The sequence below is a fragment of the Synchiropus splendidus genome, chromosome 4, assembly GCF_027744825.2.
Source record: "Synchiropus splendidus isolate RoL2022-P1 chromosome 4, RoL_Sspl_1.0, whole genome shotgun sequence".
Classification (NCBI taxonomy): domain Eukaryota; kingdom Metazoa; phylum Chordata; class Actinopteri; order Syngnathiformes; family Callionymidae; genus Synchiropus; species Synchiropus splendidus.
The window spans coordinates 28,623,954-28,651,920 of NC_071337.1; the positions used below are offsets into that span (position 1 = coordinate 28,623,954).

The following is a 27,967-nucleotide window of genomic DNA, read 5'->3' on the forward strand; positions in this document are numbered from 1 at the left end:
TAAGTTTGATAATTAACTTATAATACAACATCATGTGTCATTTTGTATACTGAAGTGCTGACTGTAGACATTTTTCCAAACTTTTAAAAACATATCGTCAGCCTATTAAAATAATGGCTCGTCGTTTTTTGACGAAAATGAGTTTTTTGTTTCGATCATCTGTTGATAGCGCTGACAATCTCTGGTAAAATCACTTTCATTTCTAGGTTTAAGGATCCTGCTCTTTATGCCTGTATAGGACAATGGCCCATGTCAAGAGGGTCACTTAGGTCATGTTATTACACCAAAAAAAGATTAAGCATGGCAAGAAAAATTGGTTGATAAGCCGTCTGAAAAGAGATATCTGAGTGGATAATGGACTTGCAACACTGTGCTAATGTGTCCAAAACCCCAAGCTAAGCTGCCTTTATTACTAAAAAAACGCTAAGGGTCCACAACTTTACCCACTTTGATTTGTATTTAAGGACGGGTACTGCTACATCTGGGATGAGTCAGTGAGTCAGGGAGTCAGGACCTCAGCAGTGAGGGTTCTGCACACCTTCAGTACTGCCGTTTTGAAACAGTAATCAAAGAACATCCAGAAATCATGGCGGTAGAAGTATAGAGCCATGACTGCGGTTAACAGAACCAGAAGGTGTTGAAATCATGAAACTCAATGGATCTTACTTCCCAATTTCATTTACCCGACAATTGTTCAAATGAACTCTGAATAATCTTAGTGTTGAGTTTACACTATCGAATGAAAAGGCAGTTTAAGCCAGGCTTAAAAGTTGCCTAAGTTACACTAGAATGTTAGAAAGTTGAATTCGCTTTACACAATTCACTTTATTCTTTAATGTTAAATGATTGACAGACAATGCTCTGTGCATGGATATGCAAGTTTTTTGAGGGTTTTTTTTTCCAAAATTTGAAAAAAAAAAAGCACTTAATTGTTTTTATGTCATTGTTTTGATAGGGTGACAATATTGTTGTTTGTTGTGGCTTTATTGTGAGGGACTATGAAGAGGCTTAGTCCAGTGTCCAGTCACTTCATGAGATTTATTACTCAGGACTAACCATCCGTCGATCCATTGTCCTCCACTCAGTCAGGGTGGGGCAGCAGCTGACGCAAAGAAAGCCTCTCAGAAGAAACCCCTTGCCCATATATCATGACATTCCCAGGTAAAATGAAAGCCATATCGCTAGGTCTCCTGGGTCTGTCCCAGGGCCTCCTTCCAGTTAGACATGCCCAGAGCACCTCACCTAAGAAACATCCAGAAGGCATCTGCGTTCTGTAGATGAAGAAAGGGTTGGTCACATATAAGAGAGGAAAATGAGCACTGATTTGTGAGCACCATATTCAATATCTTCAAGCGATACATTATTATTATAATGATGATGATGATGATTCCATGTTTGTATTAAAGGAGTTGAGAGTGACACCCTCTTCCCATGTGCTGACCACACACCACCTCTTCCAGGGAGCGGGGATTCATCTCTTCGTCTGTTGCGTCCTGTGTCACAGCAGTCAATTGAGTTGCAGTCTCCAATAAATTTTGAAGGTAAGCAAGACCAGCCTCTAAACTCCTGACTTTCACAAAGCTTTTCTTTTGAGCTTTCTTTAGCTTCTCTACCTCTTTAACAAGTGTCTCACTGTCCCTGGAAAGCATTGCCTTCTCAGCCAGCAGCTCCTGCATCACCTGCTGGTCCTTGTCCAAAGCACATGTGAGAGCCTTGCTCTCGTTTCTAAGTCTCTTCAGAACTGATGTGGCCTGAGCTTCAGCACGTTTGAACCGGAACTCAGACATGTCATGAGAATCTGAGATCTTCATCAGCTTCTTGCTGAGATTTGAGTTCTTATCTTTCTCGCTCCTAAGGATGTTAGTGAAGTTCTGGATGATGCTGTGAGCTTTCTTGAGCTCCTCAGCCTCACTCGATTGAGAGGGCGCCGCCTGACACCTTTCCTGTTGCTGCACCTTCTCAGGCTCCATTCCTTAACAGGATTTCCAATAACATTTGCATGACTTGCACATTACAACAAAGACATATGCTCCAGAACCAGATGTGCTTTGTGAAGTCAGTATCTGAAGGACATAACACAAAATAGCAGTTGAAACGTCCCTCCCATCCATCTGCTCTGACCTCTATATAAAACTGTTTGGGGACAGAGGTGATGTCACAAAGTCTTGATCACTTGAATCATAAAGGCAGGAACGTTATGAGCAGTTCTAACCCATATTCCTTGTCTCCAAAAATAATTTAACATCTCAAGCCTTTGCCAAGACTGTTTACACCCTTGTTCATCTGTCTGTCAAAATAACTGCAAAGGTTCTGAACACATTTCAAATAAACCAGCTGAACATGGCAATAATGGGACTACATTTCAGAGGTGTTCCCAATTGCAGCATCTTCCTGGAGTATGCAGGACTTCCATGTTGTCTTCAATGTGTTTTATTTCTGTTTGTTGGCCAAAATCCAACAGATTTCTTTTCTTTTGTGCATGTTTTAACCAGTCAAACATTAGTGTCCAGAGTTGGGAATGTTGAAGGTTATTACCTTTTCCAAAATGTGACTTTGTTAGTAACTGAATAACGTTTTTTGTAGAAGTTCTTACTTCTTCTCTGTTCTTCAATATTTCTGTCATTTAATTTTTTTTTTTTTTTTTGCATACGTTTCAGCTGGAGCGTTTTGCTTTCATTTGCACAAGAAAGTGTGGACAGACTGAACTTCGATCGCTGCCATAATGCGTATTTTTAAGTAAAGAAATGCCATTTCATTCCCGTTTTTAAAACTCACCTGTTTAGAAAAAGCTCTCGCTGAATATGGACTTCAGGCCACCGTTTTGATCAGAAGGTGGCAGCAAAACGCCGCAACACAGTTCTGAAAAAAAAAAAAAAAAATACACCGAAGACACGCTCACACACTGTGTGGATTCCGTCGAAGGATATTGGGCACAAATCCCTGCTGGAAACGGTTATTAGGAATCTGTCCTACACAGTATACTTTGTGAGTTGAATGTCACAAATCGTCAAGCAGCAGGTGACACGGGTAACGATGTGTCTGTCACCTGCTTTAATCGATGACTGTATACGTTGCTCTTGTTGCAGAAGGTTTTCCAGCATTGTGTGATCTACATCTCTGAAGTCTCACTCAGCAAAAACGCTTCTTTTCCTTTTATCGCCTTAAAAGGGCGTGATTGTTCGAAAGTGTTGCAATGTGCGTTCACATTTGTTTAATCGTGCCTCAGGCTGCTATCTAGAGAGTGAAGGAAATCTTTCACAATAAAGCTCATAGCAAGAGCTCACAGTGGTGAGTTGGACAAAGACCTCCTTTATCTGCATCATCGTGCAATGAGCTTCAAATAACACAACTTTGCAACCTTTTCTATTGTGTATTAAGTGAACCGGTGAACTCTTCAACTGTTCTCTTCTTATTTATGCCTTGTCTTCCGTCACAAATATTCATGGTTAATGATTGTCGACCAGCCAGTGAGCCAGAAACTTTGCAATGGAAAATGAGTCCAGCTCGCTCAAACACCAGCAAAGGCACCAATGACTTGGTGGTTTTGTGACCTTCTCTTTTACTACTATTTTACAACATCCAGTGTTTAATTTAAAGACAAGCATCAGAGTGTACGATATAAAGATGCAATTGCAACAGGCAGAAGTTTTCTTGATATGATAATTATTTGAATTTATAAACAAAATAAACCAAAATTGTGACACACTATTCAGACACAAACCATTATGTTGTCTTGTCATGTCACTCAATGTTCACAATTTTAAAGTTCATTAAATTGTACAAAAGGAAATAAAATCCTGCAAATAAAGTATGTCCAAAGATCCGCAGGGCTTCATCCACAGAAACCACTTCAAGTACTTCACAGGTGGTGTGAAGTATTGCCGGTTGCTCTGACAGAGCTATTGCATTTAAGGAAGAATCATGTTCGGCTGAACAAGCTAAAGTGGTGTAAATGAAGACAGAAAAATGTGATCCATTCTAATGGAGGTTGACTGGAGAAGAAAGGCATTAGAGACAGCATCCAGAAACCATGGATGTGCAGTAGCCTGGCGTCTGTCTACACTTCAACACTACTACAGTACCATAGTGGCCCATTTGAAACCTTGTTTGAAAAAATCAATGTTTGCAAACACTCATATCTCAATTGTGCAGTCAACGTCGACGGTGCTCAAGATCCTCAAACGTCACATTTTATGATACAGGCTGCTGACTTTTGATTTGAATATGGCCACCAGGTCTAATTCTGGCTGCTGTTTAAAAAAGATAGATGTGTACACATTTGTGTTCTTGGAAAGTTCTTTTCATGTAGTGTATTAAAGTGATTGGCAAATCTCATAAGAACAGAAGCAGCCTTCGTGCAGAGCCCTCGGCCTTGGACTGCCGAGTTAATGACTAACTGTTCCAGAAAATCAAACATCCTGCACATCCTGATTCATCAAAATGAGATCGGCTCCCTGGAACAGAGGGGAGAATTCAATTTTAAAAAGCAACCATCATCTAATGTCATTACAGGCGGAGAACCACAAACCACATTCCAGCACTCATGAGGGCCAGCTGATCTGAGTCACACGCCGAGAGAGAGAGAGAAAGAGAGAGAGGGAGGGACCAGAAAGGAAGGGAGAAACTTCACTACACTCTCTCTGACCTGCTCTCTTCATGAGTCTTTTGGTGAAAGCTGACATGGGAGTAATTCAATAAGGTCTTCCTTGACATGACGGACATTCATCTGGAGAGCAGGTAATATCTACAGATGACATCTCAGTGGTTACTTTCAGAATACCATTGTCCTCCTTCAGCACTGATCCCAAGGCCTGTCAGTGAATTTAGCTCAATCGGCATCAACTGTTTGTGTTAACTGAAAGACTCCAGATAACCGTCTGTGTGTTCATTTGATGGAGCAGGGGGTTAAAGGGTTAATGTCAAATTTAGTCATTTTATTGTTTTATTGTCCGATGACACACGAGGGAGGATATGTAAATGTGTTTTGAAATCTTATGTTTGGTTCCATGATCATGTGAGCAACAAACTGAAGCAGCAATGTGACAAGGTTGTGAAAGTAAAGGGGGATTTTTGTAGCATCGCACACAATGAACAGGACGCACAAACTGAGTAGGAAGACGAGCTAAGTTTTGACTGAAAAGGTTATCTGTATTTAGTAAAGCCTGTTCACAGCAGGAGGCAAAAAAGGGAAGAGAGGAGGAGGAAGAGGTTAGAAAGCGTGTGACGATGACGACGTGCGATCACACTTCAGTGCAGCAGCAAGACTCGCACTACAGTGAGACACTGGTTCGACGACAAACAGCACCAAGATTCGCCATAGTGTTTCAGCTGTCCCTGGACTCGCAGTCATGTGCATAAACCAAACTGTGGATCGTCTGTTCTGCTTTGTCGGGCAACCATGGCCACTGGTAGCATAGTTAGAAGAGCCAAAAATGAAGTTAATTTTATTATTGCATGTGTATAGAGTTAACACTGTCAGAGTTAGTGACCTCCATTGAGTGTTACTGAACTAATAGTGAGAGTCAAATATCAAGTAGGTCTCTCATGAAAAAGGAAGTGATCATCTCTGAGCTGCATCAACACATTTGAAAGGTGAGAATGAGGTGAAGGGTTATGGAAATGAAAGCATGACAGGTTGCCATGACTGCATGTGGTCATGAAGCAAGTTTGGGTTCAATAAACCCTGTATAGTCCATGGCAGATGGCACATATCGAGATCTTGAGTCTTGCTTGATCTCTGAACGCCATTAATATTCTTGGAACAACGCTTCAGGACGAAGTACTAACTATGCTAATGTTTTCACGACCGCTGTCTTCAGGTTGTCTTCCTCTCTTGTTCCGTCCATATCTAATGTTCTGCAGCATGTTCCCTTTACTCTCCTCACCACCCGAGTCTGAATTTTGTCTCCTCTCATTTTGAATGACTGCTTTGAAACACTTTGTGACATGCCTAAAGCGCTGAACTGTCCTACAGCACTTGAGTTTTCTGCTGGATTAATTCAGGAAAATAAGGCTCTTTGTTACACACTTTATAAATGGTATAAATGATATTTAAATTTTTGGATTTGCTTTCAAGTGACGTCTGTTGTGTTTGGACTCAAGTTAGAATCCAGGCATCACAATCACTCACGGATTTAGGGTCTGCAATTGAGGTGAGAGTGAAGTACAAATTCATTGTGTGTAGTAAAATAGCATTTTTGTTTCAAAGGACCCAGGCATTTTTGAGCCTTACATTAATGAGCCGACCTGACATGTATTTGCATTCATGGCATTCCTGAGCTTTAGCTTTACTTAGATGCACCTTTCACATCACAATGGACTTTCAAATTATAATGTCACGCCAAAGTCAGCAAGTTACATGGCTTTGTTGTGAAACTTCAACATCTACCTCAGCAGTTCTGCATGTGAGCAAAAGGATGGTTCATTTGATTCGTTTGTCAGTGAGTCAAAAACCATCCGGGTCAAACTGGATCATCTTTAACCAAGTTTTCTTGTTTATTCAGGAATACTAATTTCATTTTCTTGACTCTTAACGTTACTGTCGTGTCGGCTCGGTGGTCTCCATCCGCACAGTGCTTTGCAAAAGTATTCACTCCCTTGGCATTTCATTGTGTTTTGTTGCCGGACTACGTGAAATGTACAGTACGTGGGTGAGGCTTTTTTTTTATTTTAATGTGAGGCACACAACAACAACATTGTGGTCATCCCTGAGTGTCAGTACATTGTGGGGCCACCTTAAGTTGAATCTTTGTGAGATCTTGATTTCCAGTTGGATTGGGGTCATATTGAGTGCCAGCCTCTTCTAGGGCTACCTAGTCTCTAGACTGCCTCCTTGTCTTGTCTGTGCGTGTCGGTGGGCAGCCTTCTCCTGGTGGGTTAGTTGTAGTGCTCTGTTCTGTCCATTTGATGATCATGGAACTGATGGTGCTCCTGGGAATCTTCAAATATGTTGAAACTTATTTGGGGACTTCCAGGTGTCTATGTACTGAGGGATAATGGTTGATCCAGTGGCTTTTTAGAGGTATTATAACAAAACTTACCACTCAGGGTTTCTGTTTTTTTTAAACTTTATATAGACATATATTTCTCATTTTACTTGCAGATATTTCAATTCAAGTTCAGATAAAAAATTGTCTCATTGCTCCATCAGTACTGCAAGGCACTGCAGTACCACATTGACGTCATGTGTCACATAAATGTAACCACCTCAAGAATGGTACACTCACAAGACTTCCAGCCCTCATCCCGCTTTTTACAAGTACTGAACTTACGTTGTTATGTTCCTCCTCTGTGGTGACAGAATAATTTGACTGATCGGCCGTCTACTGTTCTACTTTCAGTTCAGCTCAGGAGAGTTTGAAAGGTGCACTGACTATATTGTGTTGGATGCTGGTTTTTCAGTACAGAGCTAGAAATGTTTTGTGTGTTGTAAAAAATGCTCCTGAAAACGTTACTTTAATATGTCTTGATATGTGTACGGATGGCTAGATGACTTATAAGCAGTCCTCAATATAATTTCATTAAAACTGAAAGCATGGGTGTTTTTTTATTTTCATTTGAGTGGATCTTTGGTTGCACTGAAGACACTTTTTAAAGACCTAACACGTAAGAAGCTAAAGGGAGGTGAGGCACCTGAGAGTAGCTTTCTCTGCAGGGTGTCCAGAGAAAGTTGTAACAGCAGTTGAAAGGGATGTGTGCATGTCCCTGCTAGCACTTCCCCTAATCCTCCACCAGGATGAGTCATCTTTCTCTATGAGCACAATGTTGCACAAAGCTAAGCTGTACAAAGACCAATAAGAAGTTACTGATGCGTTTGTTTGTCCTCAGTTTCCCTCTGGATGATGGACAACTTAAACAGCAACTTGATGGAAGAAGGAGAGCCTGGTCCTCCTGACAGACCATCAAAGGCTCAGTCTGAGGACATCGACAGCGGACCCAGATGGTCGAATGGTAATTCTGCTCTTCAGTTTTTGTTTGATCGAAACGATGACATCATGCTCTTGAAGTATTAAATATCAGAGCCAGTCAGGGCCAGGATCCAGTCCAACGATGCCCTCACAGAGCAGTGAGTCACTTACCGGATGCCCACAGGTTGTGCTGGATAACAACTGTCTGAGATGGAAAGAAGAGGAAAATGAATCACAATGATTCAGCACACAGCGTCTGTTCTGCTCCCTCTCTCTGAGTGTGACAGTCATGCAAACTTACTCTCTCCACAGGTCAGTGTGTAATGTCCATTATGAGCAGTTCAATCATGAGGCCGACCTTTGACCTGGCACATTGCTCTGATCAGCTGGCGAGGGAAGGTTTCCAGGTGACAACATACACAAACATAGACAGAAAAGTTAACACACACAAACATGACTGTTTGTGATCAATGAAGCAGATTCCTGACCAGGACTTGGAGACTCCGCTCAGAGCAGCTCTTGATTCTCCTGCTGTTCGGAGATACCTGGTCTTCAACTCCACTCTCTTCCATCTCATAATGGCCCCGGTATGAACTGACTGCCTTGAGCCACGGTACATTTCTTCATTGTGTGTGAGGACGTGAGTGTAGAAGGCATGTTGCTGACAAAATGTTGGGATATTACCGCCACCTACCGGTTCAGAAGCCACATCCTCACTACAGTACGATTGAATGCACTTACAAAAGCCTTATTTAACGTCACAGTATGTTTATAATGAAGTAAATGAGTGTATAATTATTGTACTTATTTTATTATACAATGGGCAGGTACAGCCATGTGTATATAGATTATAGATATATAGATTGATATCAGATGTGTAGGTGGCTTTTCGAGCGGGACGTCCGAAACGTACGATAATAAGAATAATTTTGTGTTGTGTTGTGTTGTGTTGAACTGTTTCTCAAATATACAAGATGCTGAGGAGGGATTCTGTCTTTTCCCCTCTGAATTAGAAATAGTAAATAGTATAGTTTTCAAACAGAAATTACAAGCATGCAATGCTGCATTTCAGATTACTGTTACACCCACTATTAGAGAGGCTCCTCAGTGATATAAGAGAGACAAAGAAGTGCCAAGTAACTGCATATTCAACCCTGCAGATGCTGTATTTAGTGTTGTGGTGCGCCGTCTTCTCCACTCTGCACCTCTACATCAGCGTCACAGAATACTGGGTCCTCTGTCTCTGCGTCAGTCTGATCTCCATTTTCCTCACCACGGCCATCATCTTCTTCCTCCATCGCAGCAACAACACCGTAGGCCGCCTCGCGTCGCCCTCCTCCAGATTGAACTGCTCTGTGACTCTGCTCTGTTGTTGCAGATCAACATGAACATCGATGTCCGGCTCATCCAGGTGAACGAGAGGCTGGTGAAATACAATCTGCTGGTGGCTGTGGCCGACTGGGTGCAGAACTGCAAGGGGAACATGCAGGTCCACTGATATCTCCCAAATAATCCTTACAATAATCCTGGCTGACACAATGTAAACACACACACAGGTGGTCAAGTGATTACTGTGCTGAGCTGTCAGCCAGAAGGTCCATCTGTGGAGAGCTTGTCAGGATCTCCTCCAGACCTCCTTTAGTCTATCATTTTCAACCTCATGCATCACTCAGTGGTGTTGTCATCGAGATCACCTCACCCGAGGCCTAGTTGCGACCAGGACCTTAACACACAGAGACCAAGTCCAAGACCACGACTTTGAGGACCCGAAACCAAGGCCAAGATGGGGTTTGCCCAAAATTGAGACCAAAGTGAATACAGAATATAGCCACACAAGTGGAAGTTTTTGAAAATAAAGCAAGAACTGAAATGATTTCATTGGAAGAAACTAATGGTTTATTCTGTATCCAGCTTGGTCTTGGTCTTGGTCTCGACTTGGCCTCAGGCCCTTGAAATCTTGATCTTGAACCTGGTTTATTCCCACCAGGGCTTGGTCTTGACTGCAACACTACTGACTATACAGTATGTATATATATATATATATATATATATAAAAAGAGAGAGATAGAGAGGGAGCGAGAGATAGATAGATGTATATAGAGATATAGATATAGATATATATATAAACACTACTGACTATACAGTATGTATGTGTATATATATATATATATATAGAGAGAGAGAGAGAGAGAGAGACAGAGAGAGATAGAGAGGGAGCGAGAGATAGATAGATATATATAGAGATATAGATATAGATATATATATAAACACTACTGACTATACAGTATGTATGTGTATATATATATATAGAGAGAGAGAGAGAGAGACAGAGAGAGAGAGGGAGCGAGAGATAGATAGATGTATATAGAGATATAGATGTAGATATATAGGTATAGAAATCATCACAATGCAACTTGTAAATGTGAGGATATTTGTGCACGGGCCTTGAACATGAATGTGTTTGTCTCTGCACAGCTCTACTTTGTGTACTGGGACATGACTCGGTGTCTGCGGTCACTGACTCAAACTTTTGAAGAGCAAAGCTTCATAGAGAACAACGTTCAGGTGGGTGAAGGACTCTTCAGTATAAAACCACCGCTGGTAGATTCCTATCATTTTTGTCCTTCCCACCAGAATAAACTGAAGAGAAGGATGTCCCATCTCGTCTTGGTGGCTGATGTTGCAGCCACGGAGGCTGACAGGTCAGAGGTGGAGCAGGGTCCTGATGAGCACAGGCCCTTGCTTGGAAATGAGGGCGGCAGCTCCTCCCAGTCCAGCCCTCACAATGATCCCAAGATAACAATGAACTATAGCCTTATTCCTGACGCACTTCTGCCTCCGCAGGTGAGTCGGCAAGTGTTTGAAATGTGAGACATTCTCTCATCCACCTATCGAGAAAGAGTTCCACTTCTGTCGAGTTAAAAAAAGATGGTGAGGAGTATTTTTGAGCCAGGTTTCCAGCACATCTGAAGATGATGCATGAATGTTGGACATCTCCACTGTAGCATGGGGCAAATCCATGCTCAGGCCTTTGAACCCTAGAACTTAAAGGCCGCTCTGACAATGATTCCTGTGACTTTGGTTGTGACAAATCAGGCCTGCGATTCACAATTTCGAATCTCATGATCAATAGTTATATTTAGAAAGAGTGGTTTGTTCTAGTCTGATTTTAAGCAGCCCATCTGAGTCTGAAGAAGAAGATTCATATTTACGTAGAAAACTGGAGGAGTCTCCAAGGACTATGATGTTGGTTGATGATAATCTAGGTGCCAGGTGACCAGACGGCGGGTCAGTCTTCAGACTCTGGCTTGACAAAACTGTGTGCTTGGAAAACAAACCTGTCTAGCCCCGACCCTAGGATCAATGATGAGTCCTGTTTTAGAGCCTTAGGAAGCAGAGTTAGAAGGTGGAGATGAAGGTACTGAGGTTGTCGTTGGGAGCGAGACACAGTCAGCGACGCCAGATGGTTTGGACATGTGGAGAGGACAGAGAGTTGGGCCAAGAATATTGGCGATGGAAGAAGAGGAAGAAAACAATGACGTTAGTAGGAAACTAATCCTTGCCGTAGGTGGCGGCATTTTTAGATTTGATGGAGGCGTTTTCAAAGCTACAAGATCAGATGACGAATTCACACACAAGACTTGGAACTGTGCTTTCATTCCCGCATAGAAAAGTGAACCTTCGTCCTTGACTCAGGATGAGTGCGCTTCATCTTCACAGAACTAGCAGCAGCAGTTTGTGGAGGAAAGAAAAATGAATCAATCAGAAGAAACCCAACAACTATATACAGTTCTTGTACCTAAAAATGTCCTCCGATCTCAAAAATGACTCTTAAGAGTGAGAGAGCGGCTCAGCGATGAGTGAGGGAGTAAGACGACGGCTATTGCTTCTTCTCCAACCAGGAGACATTTTAGGGTAAACGGCTGAATATTTCTTCTACAGTCATTGCAGAGCAAAACCGCAGATCCAAAACTCCATTCCACAGAGAAGTGAAGTACTTAATCCTCTCTTCCAGGCCAAAGCCTACCAGCTTCTAATGACCTACAGCGCCGTTTACGTGAAGCTGCTGATGTCAGAGAGGCTGTCAGGACCATCACATCACCGCCTGAGAGCCTGCAGGAATCACTGCACCACTGCTCCATTCTGCCTCTGCCAGTACATCAAGACCAAAATCATCCGATAGCAGAACACACACACACACGTAATTAAACGCTCATCCAGCTGGTTTGACTGGAGTCCAGCGCGACATGAGTCACTGAATGTCTGCGTGTCTTGTGTCAATGCCAGGTTTGAGTTTGTGGTGTCCCAACAAGGACTGTCACGCTGCAATGTTTGCCCAGAGGAAGTGCAATGTTTGTTGGATTGTCATTATTTAAATTATTTGTACACTGATAAATATTGAATGCATGCATGGGATTCTGTGGTTGGGGAGGCTGACAGAAATGTCTGTTGTTTCACTGTATCGTTTTATTTGCTCCCAACAGGGGGCCACAAAAACATCACAATGTTATCATATCATCACTGACCTAAATACACTGCATTTACAAACATGTCAAACGCAGTGATGGTTTCATTTCGACCTGTTTTTTTCTTCCAGGTGGATTAACATCTGTGGCTTGCAAACACCTGCGGCCAAATAAATTTGAAAACCTCTGTTTGAAGCATTAGCTGAAAGGACTCCTTAGACACCTGGAATTTCAGCCTTAACTGGCCCATATGAGAGGGTGTTGAATGGAATTTGAAAATGAATGTGGGCATACAGTAAACTGAGAAATAATTATAACATTTATTATCATTTCAACATTAAACCATGTCTATTTCCTCATTTGTTCATATATCTACAACTGAATTATGGCACTTGTGTCATTGTATAGTGTATAGACCATCCATCCATATTTGGTCATTCGCAACTACCAAGCTACCACATTTGTCCATTTGCAGCTTTACCACGTCACCATATTTGGCCATTTGCAACTATCACATAACCATATTTGGTCATTTGCATATTTACCATGTTACCATATTCTGTCATTTGCAACTATCACACAACCATATTTGGTCATTTGCATATTTACTATGTTGCCATATTTGGTCATTCGCAACTACCACATTACCATATTTGGTCATTTGCATATTAACCACGTTACCATATTTGTCCATTTGCATCTTTACCATGTTATCATATTTGGTAATTTGCATATTTACCACATTACCATATTGTGTCATTTGCAACTACCACATAACCATATTTGACCATTTGCATATTTACCATGTTACCATATTCTGTCATTTGCAAATGCCACATTACCATATTTGGTCATTTGTATATTTACCACACTACCGTATTTGGTCATTCGCAACTACCACATAACCATATTTGGTCATTTGCATATTTACCATGTTACCATATTCTGTCATTTGCAAATGCCACATTACCATATTTGGTCATTTGTATATTTGCCACGTTAACATATTCTGTCATTCACAACTAACACGTTACCATATTTGGTCATTTGCATATTTACCACCTTACCATATACATACTATGCAGGACCTGCTACTGGTCACTTGGAGATGCTGACCAGTTGGTCTAACTCTCATCCAACTCCTCACACTGACATGGCCTCATCACCAGTGTAGTTCAATGAAAAGAATCACCTCACAGCATCAATATCTACAGAAAGATAAAAACATTTCTGTTAAAGCCGCAATGCACACATGCAATTCAATTTGGATGATCTTGAATAGTGAAGTACAGAGGTCACCCCAACTATGATTATTCATGGTCTGTTGGTTTGTTAAATGTGCTCCACACATGTCTTCAACTGCTTATGACCGTATAGCAGTGACGGGGGAGGCTGTGGGGGTTGACTCTATCAACTGCTACTTTGGGCGAGAGACAGGGGAGACCCCCGAACAGGTCGGCAGAAACATGTTTGTTTATGTCCTCAAATGCTAGCAGCAACAATGCCTCCAGCCCAGCGCTGCCACCTCGGCGAGGGAGCAGCAGGACGACACAAACACACACAGCCAGCTCACCAGCGAGGGCAGTTTAGGCGACGCAAGGACGGTGTGATGGAGGAAAGAGCCGTGCAGAGTGAGGCCAAGTCAAATGATTTCGCTAGATGCTGGCTCTCATCGGGAGGCTAAATGGCCATCTGTGATCCTCCACACACACAGACTGCTGTTGCTCCTGACTCCGTTCTCTTCCTCTCACCACTTGGTCCTGGGTCCAAATTCGTTCTCTCAGTATGGAAAGGGATGCAAAAAAAATATGGAACCTCATTCATATCTATTGATGCAGTGTGGTCCTGAAGGCATGAACAAAAATGACTCGACCCAGTTCAGCAGAACATCGCCGATAAAACAAGGGCAAAAAGGACAGTAAAATAGGGAGAGAGAGAGAAAAAAAGTGACTGGTGTCAGAGTTTAATCCCCATCTCCACTAACAAGTTGGACCTGTTTCCAGAGAGGATTGGAGTCTTTTTCCATTCGTGTAAATCCTTTCTCATGAGCAGAATTACAGTTGCGATCAGACTTTAGAGGAGTATTTTGGCGTTTTGCAGTTCTGTGGGCTTCACTCAGTGGAACGTTCCGAAAGAGGACGGTTTTGTCTAATATCTTCTTCTGTCATGGCATGGCAAAGGAAGGAATGAGCCAAAAGACAAACTGCTGAATGAACCACAGGCAGAATTTGCTGCAAGACAGGTCAGGTCATGAAGAGATTAGGCGGGTTCAGCCTTAAACCCCAGCCTGACCCCTCGGATGAAATGATGTTCATCAAATTTAACAGCAAACATGATGCAGGAAGTCACTGTCAACCATCATCAATGTGGAAATACATCCTGGACAGTGGAGTACCGTGAGAGACCTGAGGATCAGAGTGGTGTTTAGGTCCTGGTCTGCTGTGTTGAGATGCTGCAGCGAGAGACGGCGGGAGGAAAATCGGGGTCAACTATAAATAGCAAATAAGTGAGGAGAGGAGCAGGACCAGGAGGGAGACAAGAACGTGAGAGTCTGAACACAACATTGTTCACAACTTATTCTTTTATTTAATATTAAAATAACCGAAGAAACAATGCCAAACACTTCCATGAATAACAACCCCCCACAAGTCACATGTGCACTGCAGGTTTTTGGCACCTCTTTGAACAAACAACTCATTGCATTTACAAGCTTATCATGGAATATAACGAAAGCTGTTGCTGAGCATTGAGGAATCAGAGAAGACGTGGGGAGCTAAAATCAACTAGATATGCCGGAAATGACTCGAAGGACATGTCCATTGCCCCGATCCTCCGTACAATATTCATACTAGACAGCACTGTGCTTCATACGCAACACTGGAATGAGGACAGGGTCTGTATTTACCAATGCATGCCCCAGGATCTTATCGCTCATTTAGCAGCTGGCATGGCGTCTGAGGAAAATCATTCATGATGCTGAGAGCCTGCAAAAATTCACACGAGCATTTGCTCAGAAAACGGCTTGTACACAAATGAGACTGTAAAACACCCCACTCACTTTTGTTTTGTTGGCAGTCCTTCACTGAAGTTGATAACTTAGCATTCATTATGAAGCCCATTAGGATCCTCTCAGGTTGTCACTAATCTGCATAAAATCCTTGCAATGTGATGACTCAGCAATCCGCACACTCCTTACCTTTCAGCTGACTCATGCGGTTCAAAAACTTTGAAATGTATATGCATTAAAACATAAGCAACTAAGTCTTTGTATCATGTAATTGTATATGTAATATGTATATATATCGGCTAAATGGCCATCTGTGATCCTCCACAAACACAGTTTTATATATATATATAACTTTCTTTCTTACTAACTTTAGTTTAGTTTAGTAACTTTAGTTAGTTGTTGATACATAGTTTTCTCCTATGATTTCTCCTGTCAGTGTTATCCAAATTCATAATGCCTAATTTCTATTATGATACAGTGATAAGGATTTATTTTTCTTTTTGAACACCAAAATGTTTCACAAAGGGCCTTAAATAGAAGTGCAGACCAACCCCTATGGCCTCTCTCATTACGTGACGTGCAGTTCATAAATTTACATTTACAGATTTGACCTGAGCTAAAAAGTAAAGAAAAATATTGAGGAGATACTGTCTGATATTGTCCTGACTGTTTGTCTTCAGAAAACTAGTTAAGTCTCAAGGGTCACAGAGGTTGTGCCGTTCAAACAGTTAGACATGCTCGTGCAGTCACCTCATGAAAAATGAAGAACATAAATGACACATGCCCGTGCGCTGACAGCAGAAGAATCCTTTTATATGCTGATAAATACAGACCCGAGTGAAAAAACTATACTTTAGTGATACTATACAACCTTCCATAGCAAAATAATACTTTGTCTATATCTGTCAATAAACACATAACTTTATATTCAGTAAAACCCATCATGGTAGTCTTAATTCTAACAAGAAGAGGAGCAGATATGTTCTCAGGTCCGATCACGCTGGAGAAAAGTGGACAGAGAGAAAGAAGGAGACGCCACCGAGACCCAAATGCTACGATGGTTTAAGCCTGAAATGCCCTCTTTTCCTTTCAAACATTCAGCTTTGACTCCAGCGGGTCACAGTGCATGTGCGTGACACCATATCAAGTGGAGCAGACACTGTAGGAAGGAACATGCAGGGTTCTGTCGCCTCACTCTAAGACTGCACTAAAGTTCCACATACAGTGTTGATTAAATAGCTCGGAGATGTGCAACACAACAGAGGTTTGTTCAATACTTGGGGAAATATACTTACAAGCCCTACTCACAGAACAGCTATGCTCACTTGACTTGTCAGTGTGTTTTGATGATCCAGCAGACGCCACCCTCCCCAGCTGTGTTCGCCGGCGCATGGATGCTGGAACTCAGGTTGGAACCGATGACCTGAGCGGCTGACTTTAAGGTGCAGTAAATCCAGTCTGGACGGGACAGAAACAAGGCCTCTACACCACCCACACCTACTGTTACTATGTCAACTGTAACTACTTGTATTATCACTGGAACAGTACACTCAATTAGGTCCCTCACTGTGAGCCGGCTTTCAAATGAATGACTTCATGTAACTGCTTGGTTAGAGGTGAGTGCAGCCATCGGCAGATATTATCATCATCATTATCATCAGACAGAAAGAAATGCGTTGCTTCTATTAGCAACTCTTGTTTTGAAAAATACTGCACCACATTCTCTACTGACATCGTTGCGTGCTTCCACCAACAGCTAGGCCTCAGAATTCAAATGACTTTACCATGCACCATAGAAAAGTATCAACAAAGCATTGCCTGCATGACATCTTCACATACTGTTTTAAAGTCCCTGGTCGGCGGAAATAAACTAATGCTCTACTGCGAATGGTAGCCAACACATCCTATTAAATAAGAGAATAAATAAACATATAATACATCTGTATCATTTCATTCAACGGAAATGTCCTTGAAGCACGAGCACATAAACACATTTGGTTTGTCAGTCCATCTGGTGTGTGAATGTATATTGATCCGTTGCTCACACACACTTTCAAACTGAGCAGCAGCAGCAGCGATAACACCCTCCTGTCTGTCAATAGTGCACATGGACTGAGCATGCTTTTATTTTTTGTAAAGACACGCATGAGTAGATCGCTATGACGGGGTTTTAATTAAATGACTCTTTGAATCCTGCATCTACTTTGTCGTTTGGGTGTCTGATACAAACGGCGATCTGTCTGTTTTGTTTGCTGCGGTTGTGTTAAGACTAACGCGGGGCCACGTTTGACAGCTGCTTCGATTTGTTCTTGTGTTTCGCGTGTGAGTGAGTGTAACTCAGAGGAGGGGACTCTGTGTTTTTAGCAGCAAGCAGTTGCATCGGAGCGCATCATCCATCTAATCCCACCAACCTGACTGAGTCAGCTATAGAAGACAAGCTGCCGTCTCCCACCAGTGTGCAACTACGGCTCCCAGTCATCGTCATGGTGCTGTGAGGCGATGATGACCACCACGGTGAGGATGGTGCACAGCACAATGGAAGCGATGCCCACAGCCAGGCTGATGAAAGAGAAGTTTCTGGCCTCACGGGAGGCTATTTCCGCCGTTACCATGTCCCCTCTGGCGATCGCCGTACGCACCTAAAAGAGGGACGAGAGGGAGGGAGCGATGAGAGGGAGAGAAGATATATTAAAACAATATTATGTAACCAGAAGATGCCCCAGTGGGAGCGGGAGAGGCGCGCACACACTGAAAACAACATGAATGGATCGATTTCACTGCAGCATGAATGTGCAGAAAGAGCCCAACGGGCCGGTTCACCACACACAGACGTGCGCATGCTCAGACCGATGGGTCTATAGCTTGTCAGCTGCACTCAACTCAGCCCCAGCTGAGCTGAACCACGGGACAAAATCTATTTTTCCAGTTGTTCCTACAGTGTTATGTAACAGGAAGGCAGCAGCAGCTTCCACCCTGAGCTCCCAGAACCCCGAAACCTCCAACATCCCATTCAGTGCAGTCTCTTTGAACAAGGACACCTTGCTTGCAATTCATGCGCTGCACTCACAATGTTTTCTTCCTGGATTATGAAAGATTCGGGGGACCTCCAGACACAATGTATAACTCATCGCTTAACAGCCAACTTGTGGAATAAACCAGCAGAAACTGTTCGATAGATTATATTTTTGATACCTTTATATATATATATATATATATATATATATATATATATATATACAACAGAGATGGCACAAAGCAAATTGATGTCTCACAGTAGAAACAGTATGCAAGTAGCATACCAGGTCAACCCAAGGGAGGCCAGACTGATCACATATCACTCCACATGACGTGTCAGTTCATTGAGTAGTTAGCGAAAATGTTCACTTGACTTGTCGTTGGGGACATTCAAGCATTTCAGCTGTCTTTCTGACCAAATGCCGCTGTCACAAACGCACATAGAACTTTTGATTTTACAGCTCCTGCTGCCCCAGACTGAAAGCATTGATGGACTCTAACATTCACCACATCAAGGAACTTTACAGACCTTTATTATCAAATCATCTTCAAATTCATCATTATATTCATCATATATCAAATTATTATTGTTCAAAATTATAGGAAGCACAGCTCTTGTAATATTAATGTTAACAAAAAAAATAAAATTAATCTCTTGGACGGAGTCTGTTGCAAACATCTTTCTCATGTTTCTTTTACACAAACAACTTTTAAACTGTTTGTTTTTTACGCCCTTGCTCACCTCTCTTCAGCCATTTTAGTCACTCATGTCTGTTTCATATCAACACTGCCAGTTGTGTTGCTGCAAACACTTGAACGCGTCCTTACTCGAGGCATTGCTCAGGTGACCTAAAGGCAGGGATGTCAAGCTGCTCCTCGCAGGGCCAGAGTGGTTGCAGGCTTTTGTTCCAGCCAATCGAAAGGACACCATCTCGCCAGTCGGGGGTCTGAAGGCTTGTTTCAGCTGACACCTGATTGGTTGAACTGTCGCCCTTTTGTGGATCAGTTTCACACCCCTGCATTAAGGGGAGCCCACTCAGGCGCTGCACCAGTTCAGGGATCTGGTCCCTCTGGCACTAACAGTAGGAGGAGAAGGAATGGCAGACCATGCCATTCTTTCTCCTTACGAGTCCTCCTCCACCAGACAGCATTGTCACAGAGTCAAAGTTGAGTGCTTAGCCACCAAAACAACAGAAAACCCCATGGTGTTGAGGATCGAAACACTGCTACAGAAGTTTGAGTGATTGAAATCACCCTCGATCAGTAAATTACAATATCAATATAAACAGCTGACATAAATACACAAATAAGAAGGTATATTTTGATTATTTTGATTAACTATTGCAATAACAACAGTAAATCACAACTATTCCTGATGTCTATATGTTTATTGCTTTACTTTAAAAAAGTGCGTAAAATAATTCTCAGTGCAGAATAGAATTCTAAAAATGAATAACTGAAAATCATTAAATAAAATAAAAGGATTAAAGAAAATAGGTTATTACAGAGTGCAACGATGATGTGCAAATCAATAGAAAATATTATTACAGATTTCAGGTTAGAATACTGCTTTAAACATTTCCCTTCAATCTGTGGATTTGCAATTGAAAAGCGATTGAAGTCCATCAGTCTGGAAAAGGTTACAAAGCCATTTCTAAGGCTCCAGCAAACCACTGTTGTAGCCATTATCCACCAATGGTGAAAACGGGGAACAGTGGCAAACCTGCCCAGGAGTGGTCAGCCGACTAAAATAACTCCATGAGTGCGACGACGACGACTCTTATCCAGGAGGTCACAAAAGAACTGCAGACAACATCAAAAGAACTGCAGGCCTCAGTTAAGGTCAGTGTTCATGACTCTACCATAAGAAAGACACTGGCCAAAAATGGCGTCCATGGGGGAGTTCCCAGGCGAAAACGGCTTGTCTCACTCTTGCCAAAAACCATCTTGATGATTCTCGAGACTTTTGGAGAAACATTCAATGGACTGACGAGTCAAAAATTGAGGTGTGTGGCCCGTTACATTTGGCGAAAAAGTGTTTGATAAAAGACATTACATGGTGGTGGCAGTGTGATGATCTGGGGCTGCTCTGCTGCCTCAGGACAACTTGGTGGAAGAATGAATTCTGCTGTCTACCAGAAGATCCTGAAGGAGAACGTCCAGCCATCAATTTGTGGCCTTCAAATTCAAGAGCTCTTGGATCATGCAGCAGCACAATGATCCAAATCACACCAGAAAGTCCACCTCTGAACGGCTCAAAAAAAAAGGTTTTGGAGTGGCCAAGTCAAAGTCCGGATTTGAAATGCTGTGGTGTGACCTTAAATGGGCAGTTCATGTTAGAAAACCCTCCAATATGAGTTGAACCAATTCTGCAAGGAAGAGTGGGCCAACATTCCTGCAGAGCGATGTGAAAGACTCATCAGACTTCAGTTATTGCTGCCAAGAGTGGCAATTACTTTTTCACATAAGGTCAGAAAGGTTTGGCTTTTTTGAGCATTTAATAAATAAAAACATTATTTTCAAACTGCATTTTGTGTGTCCTTGGGTTGTCTCTGAGTGATTTAAAATTGATTTCATTATTTGAAACCTTTGTGTGTGATAGATACGAAAAAAAAAAAAAAAAAAAAAAAAAACGGATCAGGAAGGGGACAAATAGTTTTTCACGGCACAGTATACACTAGGCATATGAGTGTACACAGCCAGTGTTGGTTGCTACACGAGACAAAGAATGACCATCTTTATTTTAACTTCTATCAGCTACATTGTGACGTCTCATGTCTCCATGTCTCCAGGCGGCTGATACACCCACACTCACCTGGACAGCCTTGATGATGGCAATGATTCCTGTGGGCCAGAAGCAGCAGACCGTGGTCAATACAGCAATGGGCAGATAGTCATGAGGAGGCCGGCGGTCCATCAGGGTGATGCTGGGGGGCATCTGCATGGGATGGATCTGGCTTGGGGGGATGGCTGGGTGACCCCCGGCAGCGGGCATATAGGGCTGGCCCTGGAGCAGAGGAGAGTGTCAGGCAGCGTGAGCTTTGATAGCTAATATCATATATAAATCTATCGATACTGAGCAAAGAGTCATGACGTTTAAATCACTTCATTATGTCTGCATTGTGCACATTAGTGTACTAGTCGCTTCACAGATATATGATGTATAGTCATGTTCTCCGGTCTGGCCTGGGAACGCCTCGGGATCCCCCGGGAGGAGCTGGAGGAGGTTTGTGCGGACCGGGAAGTTTGGGCTGTTTGACCCCGGATAAGCGGCAGAAGAAGGTGAAGGTGTGTAGTCATGTTCTTGATTGTAAGAGCTTATAACAGGGAATATTTGATCCTTAAACTCCAACTCAACTTTGTTTATATTACAAGGTCAATGAAGAAACTTTGTTTTCTACTCTTTCACTTTCCAAATATTTAAAACAAGTTGATCATTGACATATATTGGGTTGAGACAGCAACTGATTTCCCTCTGTCTCTCTCTGGTTCTCTATAAAGCATCAAGAGGAGAGGCATTCTGAAGCTCGCATCACGACCACAGCGAGAATCAGACTTCCGACTCTCATTCCAATGCAGCCGCCACAGTGACTCACTAATTTATTGACTCAAGAATTATTCAGATGGAGATGAGCTCACATGTTGAATCCCGAAGAGTCTGAATTTATCTGCCTTGATGTCTAAAGTGAATATGATCAGAATTAAACGCAGCAGTAGATGAATTGAGGCTAATCTAAAAGGAAACACATATGGTGTACCATGGCCCATTTATGCTCAACGTTAGGTACAGTTCCGTGCTCTGCGTTCATTTCGTCCGTATTTCTTCACGCTTGCAGAACTCTCACAGATACTGACCAAAGAGAGCAGTACAACCAGAAACCATGGGGGGCAGTGTTGCTGTTACGACCTGATACGTACTTCTAATGAGACATGAAGAAGACATAACAATGGCAGAAGTTCTCCGTCCTCCAGTCACGATACATTTGACGGCCTCACCAAACCACCGCCTCTATCTTTTGTGCAAAAGGTACATAACCAATACTTCTTCCACAGTTGCCATGTTGGTTTTGTAGTATGTTGTTGTTATAAATGACTGATTCTCGGCCGCGCCCCCTGGTGGATACCTTGGTGTACAGCAATACTAACATAAAGAAACCATCAAGGCAGATGACCAGCGACAGTAAATATAGTTTGAACAGGAGAGGTACATTTTCGTATGTAAAGGAAGCATAAATGGGTCTTAAGAGTTATCTGCACTCTTACCAAGAAGAAACGTCACCTTAACTAACAGTGAGAGTGTTTAACAACCATGCTCAACCATTATTGAGTAAGTTAAAAAAATAAGAATGCGCGACACGTTACCCCTACGTTTGTGTGACCAGCAAAGGGTCATGGGATGGATGATGTACCACGCACTGTAAACAGAGTTCATGGAGCAACCTTTATGAACATGGCTTACTATGGCTTGCTAAGATACCATTTTTTCTGTGGGGGGGAACATGTGTTCGTCATGCCTAAAAACTGCGGCAAGTTAACAAAGCCTTTCCGCATGGATTTTGCATGTTCTCCCTGTGTGCAGGTGGGTTTCCCCCGGGTTCTCCAGTTTCCGGTATTACAAGACAAAACAAGTGATAGTATTAAACCAGATACTTTCCTAGTAAGAAGTGACTGCAATTTAAAAGCACAATATTTAAGTAAAACACCTGGTGACGATGGAGAGTATCCATGGTCAGTCAGACTCACCGAAGCCATTGGGTAGACGGGAACATAAGCAGTGCAGGGCTGCAGCTGGAGTGGATAGCCCGGGTGGATATATCCCACCTGTGGGTGAGGTATGGTGCCTCCAGGGCCCTGAGTCTGAACTGTGTAGCCTTGTGGGGGTCCAGGCGGGGGCACTGAGTTGCAGTGGAACTGAGTCTCTTGGAGGTATCCCTCTGAGCCAGGGGGTGGCGGCGGAGGGGGGTAGTTTGGCTGCGTTCCTGGGGCAGGAGGCATGTTTGGATGCTGAGGCATGTTGGGGTCTTGTGGGCCGGGGATATACGGAGGGGGCTGCATTGTCTGGCGGCTGGAATCATCGAGACCTGAGAAGACAGACCATATAGAGAATGAGACGGAGGCTCTCAAAAAAACAGAGGAGCGAGCGCATGTTATCTAACAGTGTTGAATGAAGCTATTCTTATCTCAGCTGCTGGGGAGCAGGAGAACGATTACACCATCCTCAGGAACAATTCATTCACAGACAGCAGTTATTTTCTTTAAAGCGCTGTCTACGTAACGGCGACTCAGTAGTTTACACTGCTTTTAATTTTGTCACGCTTGTCACGGCAGGAACCCCAGTAGTTAAGTCAGCATCCAATCATGCTTCTAGATTTCTGGACATTTAGATACACATTTGAAAATTTCAAGGATCCGCACCACAGTTCAGATCAGTGCATGGAAATTTGCCAGTGAAGGAGGAACATAGACCCATTTCCATATACATTTCAGTCATTTCCAGGTCCTGTGGACAGATGGCCAAGGAGAAGGTGAAACACAAAATCTCTAAAACCATGCATCAGGCTGATCCTGCAACTATCATGATTTAAACTATGATTAAGACTAGCTTTCTACATGTCTTGATTCATGCTGAAGTTAAACACATTTCTCAAACTAAACGGCCATGTTAAGAGTTGGTAAATCTCCATCAAAAACGTCTGACTTCCAATGAAAGCACCAGTGGTGGCGGTATTGCAGACTGCTGTCTGTGAATGAATAGCAACCAGAGTCTATTTAAGATATATTTTGTACGTCTAATAGTATGTGTCAATCAGCATCACTTGAGTTTGCTGCCATGAGTCAGCAAATGAATACGCAGTTTTTGGAGTAGACCGATAACTGCATGGTTCAGTGGCTCTTGACAGCCTCACAAAAGCAGAGCTTGCTTCTGAGAGAGCTTAAGGGCTGGTCTTTGTGAAACGAAACTATCCAGAGCAGGACGTCCTCTGCGCTCCCAAGCTTTAACCTTGTGGGTTTGGGACCAAAAATGGCAACAGGATAGTGAGATGGAACTTAATGCTTGGGAGACAAACGCATCTGTTATATTTTTTTTTTTTTAAATGATTGTGGATAACACAATAACAACCTCACAAAACTCTTTTGTGTTAGAATCACTTAACAAATGCAAAGTTAAAAACACATAATCTACGCTCAACTAAGGGTTTCCTGGGGGAGACAATGCAAATTAATGTGTTAAAAATTGCATATTTATCAAGCACATAGGGAGACACGTTCAAACACTGTGTACGCATAATAGTCAGAAGAGTGAAGTGAAAAATTCTCATTTCAAAAGCGATTTTTTTTGTCCCTTGTGCAATCGAAGATGTCAGACAATATGTAATAAAGGGTACTGCGGGCTGTGAGACGTCACTCCTTGTTTTTCATTCCTGTTATTGTCACGACTCGACCACCAGTCAATAATCCCTGACTCTCCAATGTGCTTCACTCTTGTGTCTCTACAAACTCATCATGCAAGCAATTTCCTCTGGTCCTCTACTTCCGCCGCAGACTTTCCTACGTGCTGACAGCGTCATAGACAACAATGTCTGATTCTAACTGGGACTGCCTTTGACATTTTGGACCTGTTTATGCAAAGGCATTTTCATTAAATCACACACAATGCACTGTACAAGGTATTTAGTATGTACAAGCAGGGTTCTCAGTAAATCATGCCCACGAGTGGTTCCAGTCTGAATTCCAGGTCGGTGAAGTGAACAACAGTAGAAAAGTGCAATGCAACTTATCTCTCAGGGGCACGACCATACACCCAACAGTAGGAGCTTATTTAGTATTGCCCACCAATTTGACCCTCCTACAGTTACGTTTACTCAAAAAAGAAAATAGTTTCTCACTTAACAGGCAACTGCATTTGAGATTTGATCGTCGAGTATGACAGTGGCGAGAAGGCCATGCTTTGAATCCAACTACGGAGCTGGGGTTAGTTTTTAATTTTTCAGAAGAGGAAGAAAGAATCCTAATTTGAAGCGGCATTTAAAGTGCTAATGTACGTTCACTGACATATAATCCTCAACACAAAGCATTGGAGTGGATATATTACAGCTCTGAACGGCTTAAAATGTTAATGACGCATGAATGACTTTTGCATATAAGAAATAACAGCAGTGAAAACTAATCCAGCAGAATACTAAATTAACACAGCCAACACTTGACAGACTAGATAGACTAGATAGCTTTCATTGGTGCCACAGGGGGGATATTCGACAGACTCAGGCCGGAGGCAAGCCATCATCCTTTCTTTGAAAACATGAAAATATGAAACAACCCGTTTTCTGTTTCGTCATGAAATAGCATTATGAAAGAGTTTGCTGGTTCCACCTATCAAACAGTGTTGTTCCTTCATTGAATTTTGTTATCAGCGATGATACTCTTCGGAAGCTTGTGATCTCATGAGCGAGTGAATGATCGTGTCCGCCGAGCGAAGGCGGCGAAGAAAAGGTGATCTATTGTGACAAGGGCATGAGGAGGGAGGAGGCGTTGAGAAGAGGGGGGTAGAAAATGGAGATGAATGGAGAAGGAGATGACTGGATAGGGCAAGGGAACGAGACGGAGGCAGTCAGAGAGCTGCTGAGTGATGAAGGATGACGACTTTTGCTTGGGGACTGGCTTTACATAATAGAGCCCCACTGTCACGAGCAGGAAGTGAACCAGAGAGTGAAGAGAAACAAACACGTGGTGAACGACGTCCCCAGAAAGGTCAAGTGAGCTACTTTGCGAAACATTGAAGGGAACAAGAGCTGTACCTTGGCTGTGATGGCCTTATTTAAATGTTGACGTTAACCACATCTGGCTGTTGACTTGCTTCACCCGTCGCACCATCAACCATTCAAATGTGACACTAGCTCTATGTGATCCGGAGACACTCATAGGACCAAGAGGAGAGGTTGTCTCTGGTCCCCCGACCCAACACACCTGAAAGCACCCTGAGCAGCCTAACTGAGGGACGTCCTTAATGCCACATGTGAACCGTCTCATCATTCACAGCCGACCATCACTTACATGGAGGATCCTTAAAGTTGAAAGTAAACACACATTCCGACAGTAATTCTGCCACTCACCGATCCCTGAAGTGTGGACGGTGCGTGTTTATGGATCCAGTGAAATCATACATGACCTATCATGAAAGGTCAAAACCATCATTCAACAAAACAAAAAATGAAGTTGCAATATATTAATATCCTAAGTGGGTTCTTCAAAACATTGGTCAGGATTATCACTGTCCCTGATGAAATGATACATCCTACATGGAAGCTTGTCTGCGTACAACTTGACAAGATAAACCTCAGTTATGAAATAATACAAGGCATACCTAATCGTTTCAGAAGCAGACGCGTGAAAGACAAAAGCATCAAATGCAAAGGATTGTTGGCGTTACCTGTCCATCAAACTTTTGATTTACACTCATGCAATATTCGATCACTACTGTCCTCATAGAACACATTGAATCAAATTAGCATCGCTGGACAACCACTGTAAATAGCGTTATTTAATTCACATTTGACGATATTTAACAGAGATGAATCTGTTCAGTCATCTTTGAAGAGCGGCATGTTAAGTGTTTCACAGCTGCAGATGCGCTTCACTACATAGGTGTAACTTACTGTTATATAACGGCGCCACTGAGGTGCACAGTCTACAGACTTGCCATTCAAGTGAATGTATCAAATTTGTCCGATATTGACGTCATTGATATAGTTTTAACGTCGGCAAATAAGGACGCACTAAATGATTAGCTTCATTGTTTGACTGGGTGACGAATGCTAAGCGGACGGTGCGCATCGCGATACAGCCAGACCAAACAAGACGCAACGATCCTTTACGTCTCATACATCGTGCAAATTAAACTTATTCTATTATTACGACACATCGGCTTTAATGGCTGCACCTAGTAACAGCATCATTGTACCGACGTGGAACGAGTCAGACACCAAATTGTTGTTTAAGGAATCATTAAACGTTATATAAAACATCCAACTCAGTGAAGGTTCTCAATTTGAAAGATAATTCCAACAACTCACCGTGTTTTTCCGACATTCCTTCGACGCTCTTGGCCGCTCACCGGCGTGTGCTCGCTGTGTCCAGTCAACGGGAGAACAATCGTGCGCAGTGATGCAGGTGTTCTACTTCATGTACTCCATTCCTCAGATGCCCTCATCGTACTGGGCGACCATCAACTTCAGGTGGTTAATGTCGTCAGCTGGCGCAAACCCTTCCTCCCGCTGCCTCCTCCGTTTTTCTCTCTCTGACAGGGATTCTTCCCAAAAGACGAACGCGCGGCGCCTCTTAAAGCGACAGTCCAGTCTCATCTGGAACATCCAGCAGCAGCTGCCTGTGTTTACGAAACCGCGCTTCATCTCCTCGGTGTCCAGCGGCGTGGATCCATGAAAAACCAAGGACAACCGTGCGGGAAAAAGTGGCCTGTCACCACATTGATCGGTGGTTCATCCAACTAAATCAGGCTCTTCCCACGGAACCGGTCATTTCCATATTCCTAAGAACAGATTTAAAATAGCTTTTTA

The 27,967-nt window shown here is 42.7% G+C and overlaps 2 protein-coding genes across 8 annotated transcripts; one reads left to right on the forward strand and one right to left on the reverse strand.

Moving 5' to 3' along the window:
• The first annotated feature begins 1,419 nt into the window (after nucleotides 1–1,419).
• On the forward strand, nucleotides 1,420–12,900 carry LOC128757322 (transmembrane protein 268). 7 transcript variants are annotated; one of them, XR_008414371.1, is made up of 10 exons: nucleotides 1,420–1,541; nucleotides 4,513–4,737; nucleotides 7,828–7,950; nucleotides 8,220–8,314; nucleotides 8,384–8,494; nucleotides 9,068–9,220; nucleotides 9,286–9,396; nucleotides 10,383–10,472; nucleotides 10,542–11,822; nucleotides 11,923–12,055. XR_008414371.1 is itself a non-coding variant. In XM_053862520.1 (10 exons), the coding sequence occupies exons 3-10, from the start codon at nucleotides 7,839–7,841 to the stop codon at nucleotides 12,088–12,090; spliced, it is 972 nt and encodes a 323-aa protein (XP_053718495.1). In that variant the 5' UTR covers nucleotides 1,420–1,541; nucleotides 4,513–4,737; nucleotides 7,828–7,838; the 3' UTR covers nucleotides 12,091–12,900. The 7 variants fall into 7 exon arrangements, 6 of the variants coding, with proteins under 6 accessions (XP_053718495.1, XP_053718490.1, XP_053718494.1 ...); XM_053862520.1 differs by having other exon boundaries at nucleotides 9,286–9,318; nucleotides 10,542–10,751; nucleotides 11,923–12,900; XM_053862515.1 differs by having other exon boundaries at nucleotides 10,542–10,751; nucleotides 11,923–12,895.
• A 1,926-nt stretch (nucleotides 12,901–14,826) lies between these two features.
• Nucleotides 14,827–27,770, reverse strand: prrt1 (proline-rich transmembrane protein 1). The gene is made up of 4 exons (XM_053862521.1): nucleotides 27,467–27,770; nucleotides 23,139–23,476; nucleotides 21,211–21,402; nucleotides 14,827–18,019 (listed from the first exon to the last, which is right to left on the reverse strand). The coding sequence occupies exons 1-4, from the start codon at nucleotides 27,480–27,482 to the stop codon at nucleotides 17,843–17,845; spliced, it is 723 nt and encodes a 240-aa protein (XP_053718496.1). The 5' UTR covers nucleotides 27,483–27,770; the 3' UTR covers nucleotides 14,827–17,842.
• Nucleotides 27,771–27,967: the final 197 nt, after the last annotated feature.

Bases quoted from the DNA above. Each gene is read 5' to 3' on its own strand.
- prrt1 (XM_053862521.1), bottom strand. The intron at 21,403-23,138 runs GTGAGTCTGACT...CCTCTGCTCCAG, and splicing joins CCGTCTACCCAATGGCTTCG to GGCCAGCCCTATATGCCCGC. The intron at 18,020-21,210 runs GTGAGTGTGGGT...TCCCTCTTTTAG, and splicing joins CCATCATCAAGGCTGTCCAG to GTGCGTACGGCGATCGCCAG.
- LOC128757322 (XM_053862515.1), top strand. From the start codon at position 7,839: ATGATGGACAACTTAAACAGCAACTTGATGGAAGAAGGAGAGCCTGGT. The intron at 7,951-8,219 runs GTAATTCTGCTC...CTCTCTCCACAG, and splicing joins CGGACCCAGATGGTCGAATG to GTCAGTGTGTAATGTCCATT. The intron at 8,495-9,067 runs GTATGAACTGAC...TCAACCCTGCAG, and splicing joins TCCATCTCATAATGGCCCCG to ATGCTGTATTTAGTGTTGTG.